We start from the raw sequence: 16,190 nt of genomic DNA on the forward strand, positions 1-16,190 counted from the left end.
GTCTTTCGAAAGTTGTTTAAGGCTTATAAAATATAGTCACACGTGGAAAAAGTCTAATATTTGCGACATGTTTGGCGCTCTCGGTATAAAGGAGGCGTGCAGGCGGCAGCAGCTCGAAGCATTTGTATTGTATGTGACTCGAATGCTATTGGGCAAATCACACCAGAAAAAAAAAAAAACATGATTGTTCCAAGAAAGATCCTTTTGGCATGAATGTTTTCCCAAGAATTCTTGATACTTGACATGAGTGATGAATTATGACATTTGCTGTCAGTGGGCTAGGTGACTATTATTACATTTTTGCTCGAACGTCACCAGTTCGCTCACTGAGCAGTCATATGCAGTATTGTTGCTTTGTGACAAGCTATAATGCCTTTATGTTAACTTTGTAACAGTCCCAGCAAGCGACATCTTCACGAGCAAAGGGCAGTGTGAGCAGATAATATTTGGCATTTAGTGGCACAAAAAGGGTGCTGTGCACTATGAAGTCCTCCGCAGAAGTGTACCCATCGCAGCTGGCATTTTTTGCAACAACTAAGACACCTTTCGATTGCTGTATAAGAAAAAGACGAACAGAACAGCTTCAGTTGTCACTGCTGCACGATAATGCACTATGGTGATTTCACAAACAGAACTATCCAGTTTGTGTGGGAAATCATCCCTTAAGCACTTATACTTCTGATCATGCACCCTCAAATGTTTGCCTTCCTAGCTGCTTATCGAACAACCGTCATTGACAACATCTTTAACTCGGAAAGAATAGCTTTCACCTGAGCATTGTCGGACTTTTAGATGATGTTAGAGAATATATTGTTGATTAATTTCTCTCATATGGTTACTATTGTGCTCAGTAAACTAACCATAAATGTTCAATTGGATTCATGTCGGGCCACCTGGGTGCCCAAATCAGCCGCTTGAATTTTCCATAATGTTCTGACATGGCACATAGTCATCCACAAAAAATCCATCGTCATTTCGGAGCATGAAGTCCTTGAATGGCTGCAAATGGTCTCCTAGCCACACATAACCATTTCCAGTCAATGACTGGCTCAGTTGGACCAGAGGATCCTGTCCATTCCGTGTAAACACAACCCACACTATTATGCAGCCACCATCGGCTTGCACAGTTTTCCACTCATCTAGAGTCCAACCAGTATGGTCACGAGCCCAGCAGAGGCACTGCAGGCAATGTCGTGCTGTTAGGAAAGGCAGTAATGTCTGTTGTCTGCTGCTGTAGCCCACTATCACCACATTTTGCCACACTGTTCCAATGGATATGTTCATTGTACATACCACATTGATTTCTGTCGTTATTTCACACAGTGTTGCTTGACTATTTTCACTGAGAACTCTATGCAAACATCGCTGCTCTTAGTTGTTAAGTGAAGGAAATTGCTTTATTCATGGTCAGAAGTAATGCCAGAAATTTTGGATTCTCAGTATACTCTCGACACTGTGGATCTCAAAATATTAAATTCCCCAACGATTTCCAAAATGGAATGTCCCATGCATCTAGCTCCAACTACCATTCCATGCTCAGTCTTAACTCTCGTCATGTGAGTATAATCACATTGGAGACCTTTTGAGTTGAATCACCTGAGTACAAACACAACAAACATTCAAATGCAGTTTCTGAATGAAAAAGCCAAGGCATAACTCTTCCTTACACACCAAATTTAGATGGCTTTACTCCAAACTATTTTGTACAGTTTGGCTGCAATTTTAATCGTTTGGACATCAAAGCATGTTGTACAAATTATGCCAGACGCAACTACTCTGCTGTTCACAATAAAAGTGCCTGGCAGAGGGTCCAATGAACCACCTTCAAGCTGTCTCTCTACTGTTCCACTCTCGAACCTCACACGGGAAAAACAAGCACTTAAATTTTTCTGTGCGAGCCCTGATTTCTCTTATTTTATCGTGATAATCATTTCTCCCTATGTAGGTGGGTGCTAAGAGAATGTTTTCGCAATCTGAGGAGAAAACTGGTGACTGAAGATTGAAATTTCATGAGAAGCTCCCGTCACAACGAAAAATGACTTTGTTTTAATGATTGCCACTCCAATTCACATATCATGTCTGTGACACTATCTCTCCTATTTCGTGATAATACAAAATGAGCTGCCCTTTTTTGTACTTTTTCGATGTCATCTGTCAGTCCCACCTGATGTGGATCCCACACCGCACAGGAATACCCCAGAATATAGCGGACAAGCATGGCGTAAGCAGTCTCTTTAGTAGAGCTGTTGCACCTTCTAAGTGTTCTGCCAATGAATCGCAGTCTTTGGTTTGCTCTACCCACAATATTATCCATGCGATCATTTAAATTTAGGTTATTTGTAATTGTAATCCCTAAGTATTTAGTTGAATTTACAGCTTTCAGATTTGTGCGACTTATCGCATAATCAAAATTTAGCTGGTTTCTTTTAGTACTCATGTGAATAACTTCACACTTTTCCTTATTCGGGGTCGATTGCCACTTTTCGCACAATACAGCTATCATTTTACAATTCATTTTGATCATGTGATTACTTTACAAGACTGTAAATGACAGCATCATCTGCAAACAATCTAAGACAGCTCCTGAGATGGTCCCCTATATCGTTAATATTGATCAGGAACAATAGGGGGTCTATAACACTTCCTTGGGTAATGCTGGATATTATTTCTGTTTTACTTTATGACTTTCCATCTATTACTACGAACTGTGACCTTGCTACCAGGAAATCACAAATTTGTTTCATGCTATCTTCAGGGTTTTGCAATCTTAATGGCCTGCATTGTATACCGTTGGACTCTAACATCATCAATAAAACATACGATCTATTTGTTTAAAAATAAAAAGGGAAGTTATTACATACATCTACATCTATACTCCGCAAGTCACCTGACAGTGTGTGGCAGAGGGTACCCTGAGTACCTCTATTGCTTCTCCCTTTTAATCCAGTCTCGTATTGTTCGTGGAAAGAAGGATTGTCAGTATGCTTCTGTGTGGGCTCTAACCTCTCTGATTTTATCCTCATGGTCTCTTCGCGAGATATACGTTGGAGGGAGCAATATACTGCTTGACGCTTCGGTGAAGGTATGTTCTCGAAACTTGAACAAAAGCCCGTACCGAGCTACTGAGTGTCTCTCTTACAGACTCTTCCACTGGAGTTTATCTATCATCTCCGTAACGCTTTCGCAATTACTAAATGATCCTGTAACAAAGCGTGCTGCTCTCCGTTGGATCTTCTCTCTCTCTTCTATCAACCCTATCTTGTACGGATCCCACACTGCTGAGCAGTATTCAAGCAGTGGGTGAACAAGCGTACTATAACCTACTTCCCTTGTTTTCAGATTGCATTTCCTTAGGATTCTTCGAATGAATCTCAGTCTGGCATCTGCTTTACCGACGATCACCTTTATATGATCATTCCATTTTAAATCACTCCTAATGCGTACTCCCAGATAATTTATGGAATTAACTGCTTCTAGTTGCTGACCTGCTATTTTGTAGCTAAATGATAAGGGATCTATCTTTCTGTGTATTTGCAGCACATTACACTTGTCTGCATTGAGATTCAATTGCCATTCCGTGCACCATGTGTCAATTTGCTGCAGATCCTCCTGCATTTCAGTACAACTTTCCATTGTTACAACCTCTCGATACACCACAGCATCATCTGCAAAAAGCCTCAGTGAACTTCCGATGTCATCCACCAGGTCATTTATGTATATTGTGAATAGCAACGGTCCTATACACTGCCCTGCGGCACACCTGAAATCACTCTTACTTCAGAAGACTTCTCTCCATTGAGAATGACATGCTGCGTTCTGTTATCTAGCAACTCGTCAATCCAATCACACAATTGGTCTGATAGTCCATATGCTCTTACTTTGTTCATTAAACAACTGTGGGGAACTGTATCGAACGCCTTGTGGAAGTCAAGAAACACGGCATCAACCTGGGAAACCGTGTCTGTGGCCATCTGAGTCTCGTGGACGAATAGCGCGAGCTGGGTTTCACATGACCGTCTTTTTCGAAACACACGCTGATTCCTAAAGATTAGATTTCTAGTCTCCAGAGAAGTCATTATACTCTAACATAATACGTGTTCCAAAATTCTACAACTGATCGACGTTAGAGATATAGGTCTATAGTTCTGCGCATCTGTTCGACGTCCCTTCTTGAAAACGGGGATGACCTGTGCCCTTTTACAATCTTTTGGAACGCTACGCTCTTCTAGAGACCTACGGTACACCGCTGCAAGAAGGGGGGCAAGTTCCTTCGCGTACTCTGTGTAAAATCGAACTGGTATCCCATCAGGTCCAGGGCCGTTCCTCTTTTGAGCGATTTTAATTGTTTCTCTATCCCTCTGTCGTCTATTTTGATATCAACCATTTTGTCATCTGTGCGACAATCCAGAGAAGGAACTACAGTTCAGTCTTCCTCTGTGAAACAGCTTTGGAAAAAGACAATTAGTATTTCGGCCTTTAGTCTGTCATCCTCTGTTTCAGTACCATTTTGGTCACAGAGTGTCTGGACATTTTGTTTTGATCCACCTACCGCTTTGACATAGGACCAAAATTTCTTTGGATTTTCTGCCAAGTCAGTACATAGAACTTTACTTTCGAATTCATTGAACGCCTCTCGCATAGCCCTCCTCACACTACATTTCGCTTCACGTAATTTTTGTTTGTCTGCAAGGCTTTGGCTATGTTTATGTTTGCTGTGAAGTTTCCTTTGCTTCCGCAGCAGTTTTCTAACTCGGTTGTTGTACCACGGTGGCTCTTTTCCATCTCTTATGATCTTGCTTGGCACATACTCATCTAACGCATACTGTACGATGGTTTTGAACTTTGTCCACTGATCCTCAACACTATCTGTACTTGAGACAAAACTTTTGTGTTGAGACGTCAGGTACTCTGTAATCTGCTTTTTGTCACTTTTGCTAAACAAAAAAATCTTCCTACCTTTTTCAATATTTCTATTTACGGCTGAAATCATCGATGCAGTAACCGCTTTATGATCGCTGATTCCCTGTTCTGCATTAACTGTTTCAAATAGTTCGGGTCTGTTTGTCACCAGAAGGTCCAATATGTTATCGCCACAAGTCGGTTCTCTGTTTAACTGCTCAAGGTAGTTTTCAGATAAAGCACTTAAAAAAATTTCATTGGATTCTTTGTCCCTGCCAGCCGTTATGAACGTTTGAGTCTCCCAGTCTATATCCGGCAAACTAACATCTCCACCCAGAACTATAACGTGGTAGGGAAATCTACTCGAAAAATTTTCCAAATTATTCTTCAGGTACTCAGCCACAACAGCTGCTGAACCCGGGGGCCTATAGAGACATCCAATTACCATGTCTGAGCCTGATTTAACCGTGACCTTCACCCAAATCATTTCACATTTCGGATCTCCATCAATTTCCTTCGATACTATTGCACTTCTTATCGCTATAAACACTCCTCCCCCTTCACTGTCCAGCCTATCTCTGCGGTACACATTCCAATCGGAGTTTAGGTTACTGAAAGATAACCCATTCCCCATTAAAACGTGACCCATGATAAGGAAGTAACGAAAGTATGGTAATAAAGTACGGTAACAAATTTTACATTTTGTTCTTTTCTAAGAACTATAATTACAATTTATGAATTGCCGTAAACTGTCTGTTCAAAAAGATTTCTGACTGATTTCATTCCCAGCGTGTAAGCAAAGTCAGCACAGTGACTAAAGTGGCAGCTTCAACTAGCAACTTTAAATAAAAGATGTGCATTCGACCAATCAGTTGCGAGCAGGCAGTGTGAAGTAGTAGGCATGTGGGCGTAGCATGTCAACATTGTTGTCACAAATTTCAATGGAGCAACGAACTGCACATCTACATCAAGTTTTCAAGACATTGTCCAGAACTTTTTGACAGAGAGAATAGAATGTGCAAAGTCTGTCCAGCACACTGACTCCCAAACATGAAAGACGTGCGGACAACTGCTGTGACTTGATTTCAATGCAAAAAGCAGACAATTTTTTTCTGTAAAAAAACATCACGGGTGATGAGACTGTTATCAACATGGACCTACCACAAAATGACAAAGTGCAGACATAAACAACATTCAAGACAATGTGACGCACAAGTTGAACAGCATCCCAAAAGAGGACTTATCTGACAGTTTTACATGGCCCTATAAATGTACTGTGCATTGTTCTCAATTGTACGGACACTACGTTAAACATCTGAAGCCTTAAAACCACCATATTAACATTGATTAACTTTATTAATCCAGTACCAGAACATTTTGGAAAACAACAATTTTCCTCTGAAACAATTACAATTTCAATCTTGTTGAATATGTTCCCCACCCTCCTTTCCCCTACTTGCCCACAAGGAAATTTGTGACTACCTCACAACCCATTAATCAATTTCATGACTGATTTTAATTTATTGTGCTACCTTACAATACTTCTCTTGGTCTATGATGTCTTTTGTGGTTTTCCTACTTAAATTTACAAGATGAATTAATCACTAGTTCTCAAAAGCATAGGCTTGTTCCCAAATGTGGAGTAGAAGTTTTTTTTTTATCTTGACTACTTTTATTTTTATTTCAAAATGAATAAAGACTTTTTCTGTTGTTTATTTCAAATTTTTGCCGAAGTACAATACATTATACATCTGACTTCCAAAGCAGATATGACAAATGAAATAACATGGCTTTAATTATGTTCATAAAACAAGATTTTCATTTCAGTAACTATTAAATTTTGCCTTATCATATATTGATAAAAGAAAAAGTTATTTTTAGTGATACTATAAAGAGTTGGTAAATCATTTTAAGAAAACCAGTACTTCATGTTCAGGAATGATATGCACAGAAATAAAATATAAATCAGAGCACCATAATGTAAGTAACATGTGAATATAATAAGTACTATCAGTGCAGTAATTGCGTAATTCACACACATACAATACACTTCTTCAGTACAACAGTAGCAGTTGCTGAGCAGTTGTACTGCACATTCAACAGAGTATGTCCTGTAATATTACAATTAAAGATGTCATGGGTTCAATATTGGTCTACTTTAACCACTACTGCTCTCATTATATCTATATACTACACTATAAAACAAACACACACACACACACACACACACACACACACACACACACACACTCACACACACTCACTCACTCACTCTCTCTTGTGATGCTTTGCACCAAGTGGAAGATCTATACTGTGCAATAAATTACACGAGTCAAAAGAACACACTATTTCTTTTTGTAGCAACAAATACTGAAAAATACCATTTAAGAGCACTCTCCAACCAAGAATGCAAAATAGTTATCTTATTCTGTAAATTTCCAATAACATTATTTGCAACAATGTTCCTATGCAATAATAAAGACCCAAAATAAATATTGAAGTAAATTAGCTTGTAAAATACAGTATTTACTATTTTTCAGATAATGAAACAGATGCCAAAAGTTGGAGTTTCTAGGTGCCACTTCTCAAAGGTTATAAAAGTGGGCAAATTGTTTCCTTTGAAAATACAAGAAAGTTGTTATAAAAAAAGATAACAATCCATGCAACTTATCCATTGTATTACTGTATTTTCACTTTTTCAAATGCAAACTCTTCTGCCCTTAATTCCTGGAGAAGAAATCCTTGCATCTAAAAGCAGGAGATGTGGAACAGCGCTCTCCTGCTGTCATAGTTCAGATTGTTGTCCCTAATTTGGTACATTTTTATTTTTAATTTACTGTTACCTTTGTACATAAATTATCTTAACTGCACAATATGAGCAACAATGAATGGCAACAAAAACAGCTATCACCATTCTGAAACTATGTACAAATACAACAACAATGTAATCTGCAACTGCTTACAGTACAAGAACCGGTACACACACTATCTGAAATTGTACATAGGTAAACAAAACCTTTTCCTAAGAGATCATGGAAATTAAGGTATTCACATCAGCCATGCTCCTAAAACTCAACTATACTGATAACTTCGTAATAAAAATTGTATCCTTTTTTGTGTCATTAATTATCTGACTATCATTTGCTTTCAGTACAGTGTATTACATAACTTACATGAGTTACTTTCATGAAAGGAACATATAACTGATATTCTTCCGTTACTATGTAATTTTAATAAAACTGATATTCTTCTGTTGCTAAGTAATTTAAATAAAACTGATGGAGATATTCTTATGTTCCTATGTAAGTAAATACAGCAAATAAATGCTCATTTCCCTCTATTCATTGTTCATGCCAGGTGGATTATGGAAAAATAGGTTAAGTAGTAAATTATTTTCCTGCACATTTGAAACAAATTGTCAGAAAGAAAGACTCTGAAGCAATGGTAAGGCAAATGCTGAAGCACCTGGTGTTGGACTGTGCAGAACATCCAACCAACATATGGTCCACCTTTGGTGCAGAAAATTGTTTAGCAATTGTGATTAGCTTTCACAGGGAGATTTTGTTAGCCACAGTAAACATAAATTATGGTACAAAAAAGCTGATACATGACACTGCTACTCTCTCAAGTTGTTATACTTCCATAGTTTGGTGTACAGTGTCTTTAGACAAACTCACAAAGAAGACCATGAAATGTTTTGTAAGAGAAGCCTGTCAACTTCAGTCACCAGTGCCACCCAGTGAGAAACAAGTTAGTCAGCAGTACTGCACAGTATTAGCTTAAGATTTTCAATTGGTTTAGGATTAACTGGGTGGTGGACTAACACATACCCACACAAAAACAGATTTGTGAGCAGTGTACACTTCATTGACACAATCTGAACTTCCAGTCATCATCTACCAATCACACAAACACAATTTCCGTGATTAGTGCACATATTAAACAGTAGTCAGCCAAAGTACAGATCAAAAGAAAGAGTGACAAAAATATTGGATGAATACTGGCATCATGACATATAATCCAGAAACCAGTTTATCACTACAGCAAGAAGTTGTGAATGATATGTAGGAGAGGTATATTTGTATGGAAGTAATGAAGGAGGATTAAGGTTTAATTTTCAATCACTGATAAGGTCAGCAGAGCAGTCTTGTATGGAAGCTGTCAAAATTCGGACATGCATGACTGATGGCAGAACTGATTGACAAGTAGGATTTCACAGAGTCACTGATGACACCCGAGGGCTCCATCACTTGTGAGACCATGTTTTAGGAACAAGCTAGGAAAGGAAAAATACACCATTTACTTAAATTACATTTAACACTAAAAATAAATAACACTGTCTGCACAACATTGTGATGTTTTGCCCTCCTCAGAAGTCCTTCAGTTGTAGACTTTTTTAAGCAAAATCCTTCCCAGCATGACGGCTCATCATACTGCGGAAGTGTCCCAGCTCATATATGCTTGTCGATAATCTGTAAATTCCATAACAATGTGTTAGATATAACAGTATATTAATACAAAATTACAAAGATGTATTGATAAAAACTGTCTGCATTGATCTTACACATGTATGGTCTTTCATTAATAATATATGAATAGTTATGTAAAATAAAATTATGTATGTCTCCTGTAATTAACTGAATATACTGCATTGATGAGGTAATAAGAGCTCAGTTCTATGTCAAGTTATCCAGGATGTCTCACCCACCATTTCGACGTGCGCCCAAAACCCCTCTACTACTACTCAGATTTCGATGTAAATTGGCTTATGTTTTGTTCTTAGGGAGAACCCCAACAAATTTCAGCCTTTTATCACTGCTTCCACTTTATGTCACTTCAAAGATAGGAAGTTTTGTTGTTTTTAACATTGTGATGGTACATAATGACATTTGCTGAAGGTACCACATTTTATTTGTCACCCATACAGTTTGAAATTTTGAGGTTGTATATTCTACGATATAAGGATTCTAGGAAAACAAAACAAACACCTCTCTCTAACTTTTAAATAAAATCACAAAGACAGGAAAAATGTTTACTTACATCTTTGTATTTTATTTTGCAAAAAAAAAAAAAAAAATGGTTAACCATTACATTGAACATAACACTGAGGGAAGTGAACAATCCCTATTTTTTTCCAAACTAATCCTCAAAGCATGGGCTATCACTTGGGAAAATCACATTAATGGGGTTTTTGTTCCTTTTTATATTTTTTATTTTGGTAACAAATAATGGTTTTTAATATTTCCTGAGGACATAACATACCCCACTGAAATTTCAAGGGTTCTGAATAGTACACTGGAGACCTAATAGAAATTTTAAGTGATGAAATTTATAAAAGAAACTTGGTCCATCAATAGTACTGTAAAACAGCTCAAGGTCATTCCATTTTTTTAACGGCATTACATTCTGTAAATGTAATTTATAACAGTAACATATTAATTCCAAATAGAGCACACATACACTCCTTTGGAAATTAATTTAGTTCTCCCACTTGATGTTTTATGACATTTTACAATGGCAAACATATGAGAAATGGGAACCAGACAAATATCCTCAGCTTACAAATCCCTAACCCGTACCAGCTCCTCCCCAAAGTTGATTATGCAGTAGAAATAGCAGGCATCAATCCAGTGGACAACAAAACCATAGTGGCCAAGGATATACTAATTTCATTCACAGATAAAAGGTGAAACAAGGTTCACAGCCACTAAGTATCAAGTATTGCAGATATAGATCCTAATAGGTAATTAGGTAATGGCCATCAGTTCTACCAGTAAGACATTGCCAGTAGAGGATCTACTTCATGCCTCTGGTATGTGTGTATGCATAACTGGTTCAATATTTAACCATTAAGCAGTCAGTGTAAACAGTCTTTAAACTGGGATATCCACCAAGGACTGAAAGGAACAAATGCTGAAAAACAGAGTTTGTGTCATTTACTATGGAGTGGGGAAAGGCAGCAGTTTAAGCAGAGGGACTGTACGCAAACCACTATTGGAACTCCAGAACAGGGCCTCTTTTATAGCAGTCTAATGCCCCAGCCAAGAAAAAGGATGGGGTGATCAAAATGTTCAGCGAAGCTGCAGACCTGGATTGCATAACAGAGTAGCAACTTAAGACATATAAGCTGTAGGAACAAACCCTTTCCTCTGCCAGGAGGCTGTCCACAATGCTTCTCCAAAAAAGGCACCAACTGCAACTCTGATCCCATATTGGTGTGTCATTTCCAGCAGCCAGTGCCAACAAGCTGCAAATTTGTGAGTCAGGCTCCCATAACCTGGACGAGATAAAACAAAGGCTGTGTGAAGCCTCAAAAGGGTGGAGTGGTCTGCACCCAAGGAGATGCAGCCAAGGCAGTGCATAGTGTCATGTTTTAACCAGCACAATATTCAGCTGGTGAATATGGGGAATCCACGACAACTGGGTATCAAATACGAGTCCAATAAAGTGAGACGACTACACCATTGGACAAGACATGAGGGAAGTTAAGTTCTGGATGCAGGCAAACTATTTTACACTGGGAAAAATGCCTTATACATGGTCCAATACATTAAATGTGACCACTGCCGACGCTCAGCATCAATGTGCAATAACCACTCACAGATGATAGGATGCAGCACTAGCCGTGGAGGGTATAAAGCTGGTTGTGGGGACCCATAAACAGTGCAGCCATTGTCATAATGTGGAAACGGAGCAATGAGCGATTTATCTGATGCCCAAAAGGGCACGATCACTGGCTTTCATGCCAAGAGTGGAAGCATTTCTGAAATGGCTATGTTCATAAACTGTTCATGTGCCACCATGATTAAAGTATGCTGTTGCATTGCAAAATGGCACTATCCAAAACTGATGCCGAGACAACTGCCCTGCACCTTGGGCCACAGATAAAAGGGATGAAAGACAGCTGCAGAGATGTGTATGGGAGAACAGACATGCAACTGTTGAGCAACTGACCATCCACATGAACCAAGAGGCTACCAACACTGTCTCTTCAATGACCGTTCAGTGAACGTTGCTGCGTATGGGCCTCTGCAGCAGAAGCCTGGTTTATGCACTCATGCTGACTGCTATTCATCAGTGACACAGGCTGGAATTTGCCACAACCAGACATCTCCTGCATGGCAACACATGGTCTATTCAGATGAATCATGCTTTATGCTCCAGCGGACAGATGGCCATTGGTGTGAACAGCCTGAAACATCTGAAAGCAAAAACTCTCCAAAACTCATTTAAAGGGTCCAGGCCAGGGGTTACCTCATCATTCTGGAAGGCAAAACAGATCAACACAAGTTTGCATCTATCATTAAGGCACCATGTCGTCTCCCCCCCCCCCCCCCCCCCCCCCGCCCCCACACACACACACATTCAGTTTGTCTTTCCTTGGCACAATGGCATCTACCAGCAGGACAATGCAACTTGTCACACATCTTGCAGTGTCAGTGCATGGTTCGAAGGGAACCAGGATGAGTTTACCATACTCCCCTGGTCACCACACTCCTGGATTTAAAACAAACTGAGAATCTGTGGGACCAACTCAATCAAGCTGTTAGTGCCACAGAGTCTTAACTGAGAAACCTAGAGCATCTGGCCACAGCACTGGAGTCAGCATGACTCCACAGTCCTGTCAGTACCTACCAGTATCTTACCAAATCTCTTCCTGCACATCTCACAATGGTCCAGACTGCAAAAGGTGGTCATTCAGGCTTTCGACAAACGGCCACATTAATGTGACTAGACAGTGTACATGTTCTGGCAGCAAGAAACTGTAAGCCATGAGCGAGAGTCAAGGATTGTGTTTTTATTGTGACATCCCACAGTACTCTTGGTTCAAGAGCAACAGTAAATGAAGAAGTCTTCAACAAACAAGAAGGGTGAGACTGACGGTCCTATAACCCAGCAAGAACATTGATCACTATCAGAAAAAGGAGGGCACATACAGCACAGAGCCCTGTAGTGCATGAGTAGTAGTGTGGGAAACATCAACTCGAATCTGAAATGTCTGGTAGGATAAGATATCCCAAATAAACATTGGCAGGGGAGCCTCTGCAACACTACTCAGGCAGTGTAGTGGGGATAGAGTGGTACCGTGAGCTGTCTGACTTTTCGTATATCAGAGATCAGAGAAGACGGTGATCTATTTTTGGCAACAAGTGAAAGCTGTGATTATGGAACACATTCAGTGAACTAAACGTCCACTGGTATACTGGCCATGTGTAAATCTACATCGGGTGCCTTCAGCACACCCATTATATTAGCATTCATTCCAGAAATGTGAACAGTATTTTTGTGGGGCTGATTGGTCTATAACTCCCTATCTCATACCCAGTTTCAATACTGGGACACCAGTACTTTCCTTAGTCTCATTTGTTACATCTCCTTTGAGCTAAACTATTATAGATTGAAAGAAAATGGTCTCTGACTTCTTTAGATACATGCTGTAACATTTGATTGTGATTACAATCACAAGGCATGGTGCCAAGTCAGCATCAGAATGCTGATAAGTTTCCAGTACTTGAAAGGAAAGTTGCATAGTATCAAGTGGTCTCCTATAAAAATCAGGTCAGTATATGCCAGCCACCTTTTATGGAGTTGGAAAGTGGAAGGGTAGTTGAGATTCTGCTGAAGTACACTGCAAGTGTTTAGCTAAAGGTAACAGGTCAGTGTGTGTAGCACCATCCAGGTAGATGCCATGCATATTGGTCATCAACTGGTGCTATGTACCTTGGTACACACCTGTGGAGAACAGGTGTTGGTCCCTAAGGTAGCTACGTATAGTCAGTGTTATTTTGATAATGTAACAGATTGGGGCAAAAGCATTTTTAAGGTCATTAGGTTAACCAACAACAGGTGGCATTTATACCATCAGAGCACAAATCTACACTCTTTAGTGGCTGTAGCATTTTCTTGGTTCCACTGGGTGGAGGAGAGGGTAGGAGTCCTGTAGAAAAGGCACTCCTGACTGGTTGTCGTGTAAAGTAACATCCATTTTCACATGTGGGGTAAGGCTGAAGATTAATGCAGTGTGCAGTGTTAACACACTGAAACCTTTGATGAAGGTTTCTCAGGTCTCCAGCCGGGTAGTAGCGTTGATATCTCACGACGTTTCGGGAAGTGTCATACTACCCATCTTCTGGCGAAATGTCAAGATTCGCGAAGAGCAGACTATTTATACGCGTGGTCACCCCCCCAATTAGACCTAAGGTGGCTGTGGTGGACCAGCGGCGTGTGCGCGGTACTGCAGATGGCAGTCACCCCTGGCGGCCGCATTCGGTTCTTGTTGTAAGCATTCTGTCTGCATCTGCGGTGAAGGACGTTGACGGATGTGCTCCCAACAGATTGCCGCTATCGCAGTGTTCCATGCTGAACTGAGTTAGTATCCCTCATCTCTGTTGACCAGATTGTCGTGAATCCATATTTCTATGGATCCTTTGCCAGATGCTCAGCACAGTGCCTTCGTGTTTTCGAAGTTGAAGGTGTGTTCTTCATTTATGCTGTGTTCTGCTATGGCTGATTTTTTTGTGTGACCTAGTCGCACACATCTGATATGTTCTTCGCAGTGTTTCAATATACAGCACTGTGTTTGCCCAATGTATTGTTTTCTGCATTCGCATGGGATGCTGTATACTCCTGGAGTGTTAAGGTTCAGCGTGTCTTTGGCAGAACCTAGCAGCTCCCTTGTCTTCGGCCGTGGTCGGAGAACGGTTTTGATATTTTATTTGCCCAGAAGTCATGCAATTTTGGCCGAGAGCAGACCCATGTATGGAAGGAATGCGAGTCGTTTGTCTTCTTCTTCCTCTTCATCATCATCACCACCATCCTTCTTCCTTTTAAGCACTCTGTTGATCTGTGTTTCACTGTAGCCATTTTGTTGGAAGACTTCCCTCAGCTGTTGCAGCTCAGATGGTAGGCTGTCTTTGTCACAGACAGCGCACGCCCTACGTACCAGAGTGATCAGTACTGTTTATCTTCGTGGTGGATCGTGGCAGCTTGTTGCATGAAGGTGTAGTCCCCATACGACAAAAGTGTCGTCGACATAGAAGAACAAGTGCTTTGGTTTCTGTCTGGCAGTTTGAAGGGCCACCTCCTCGAAATGTTCCATATAGTTTTGCAATCACAGGAGCCAACGGGGAGTCCATGGGCACACATTTGATCTGCTCAAAGAATTCCCCGTTGCACTGAAAGTAGGTGGTTGTTAGTGTGTGTACAAAGGGGCTGACTGTTTGTGGTTCAAAGTGCTGGGCTAAAAGTGCCAAGAAGTCTTGAAGGGGCACTTTCGTGAAAAGCGACGCCACGTCGAAGCTCATGAATAGGTCCTCCCTTTGTAGTTGCATGTCCCCACTGGTCAACAGCAATGACGGATACCAACTCAGCGCAGCATGAAACCCTGCGATAACGGCAATCCGTTGGGAGCACACCCATCGATGTCCTCCGCTGCGGACGCAGACAGAATCGAACGCGGCCACCATATCCACCCCTGTGCACATGCTGCTGGTCCACCGCAGCCACCCTAGGTCTAGTGGAGGGGAGGGGCGACCGTGCATATGAATAGCCCGCTCTCAGCGAATCCGAATCTCGACACTTCGCCAGAAGATGGGTAGTATGGCACTTCCCAAAACATTGCGAGATATCAACACTACCACCCGGCTAGAGACCTGAGAAACCTTCAATAGTTTACGCCGGGAAAGCCTACAGTCACATATACACTGAAACCTGGCTAGCAATAACATGGAAACCCATGCTGATAGACCTGCCTTTTTTTACCACATTTTCAGCTCATAAACCATTAAAATTTTTGTAGCCTATTAATAATACTTGAATTAATGGAAACACTTGACTTTCTTATATAAAGTGGCGAGATACCCTGGTCTTGAATTGACATGTATAAAGCAATATCTTTTCTAACATTGGTTTCAGGAGAGGAAAAATTGGTCAACTGCACATGCACAGAATTTGAGAAAACATCATGGTTCTTTGACACAAAATATATAAAAATTAAGCATAAAGCTTGCCTTATGTACTGTAATCATCTTTGAGGAGTTTTTATGGAAAGTTTCTGCTTTGTAGGTAAATATTGAAGCACTGCAGTTCACACAGTGTGACTTTGCATTCAGTACAATACTAATTATATACTAATAAATAACTATATACTAATTATATACAATACTAATTATATAGTTTTTAAGTATCTAAAATTTGCACTGCCCTGTCCGGATTACTCTGGTAATACAGCAGTATTTGGCTTATGATCAGTGGTCATCTAGTTTTCCTCACTGATTTCTGTCAACCTTGGT

General features: G+C 40.3%; 1 protein-coding gene across 1 annotated transcript in view; it reads right to left on the reverse strand.

Moving 5' to 3' along the window:
* Window positions 1-6,596: 6,596 nt before the first annotated feature.
* Window positions 6,597-16,190, reverse strand: part of LOC126298036 (ero1-like protein) — a 75,659-nt gene continuing 66,065 nt past the window's right edge. Inside the window, exon 12 of the mRNA XM_049989357.1 lies at window positions 6,597-9,371. Within this exon, the coding sequence (XP_049845314.1) occupies window positions 9,296-9,371 (76 nt within the window). The 3' untranslated portion in view covers window positions 6,597-9,295. The remainder of the gene's footprint in view (window positions 9,372-16,190) is intronic.

The sequence above is a fragment of the Schistocerca gregaria genome, chromosome X, assembly GCF_023897955.1.
Source record: "Schistocerca gregaria isolate iqSchGreg1 chromosome X, iqSchGreg1.2, whole genome shotgun sequence".
Lineage (NCBI taxonomy): Eukaryota > Metazoa > Arthropoda > Insecta > Orthoptera > Acrididae > Schistocerca > Schistocerca gregaria.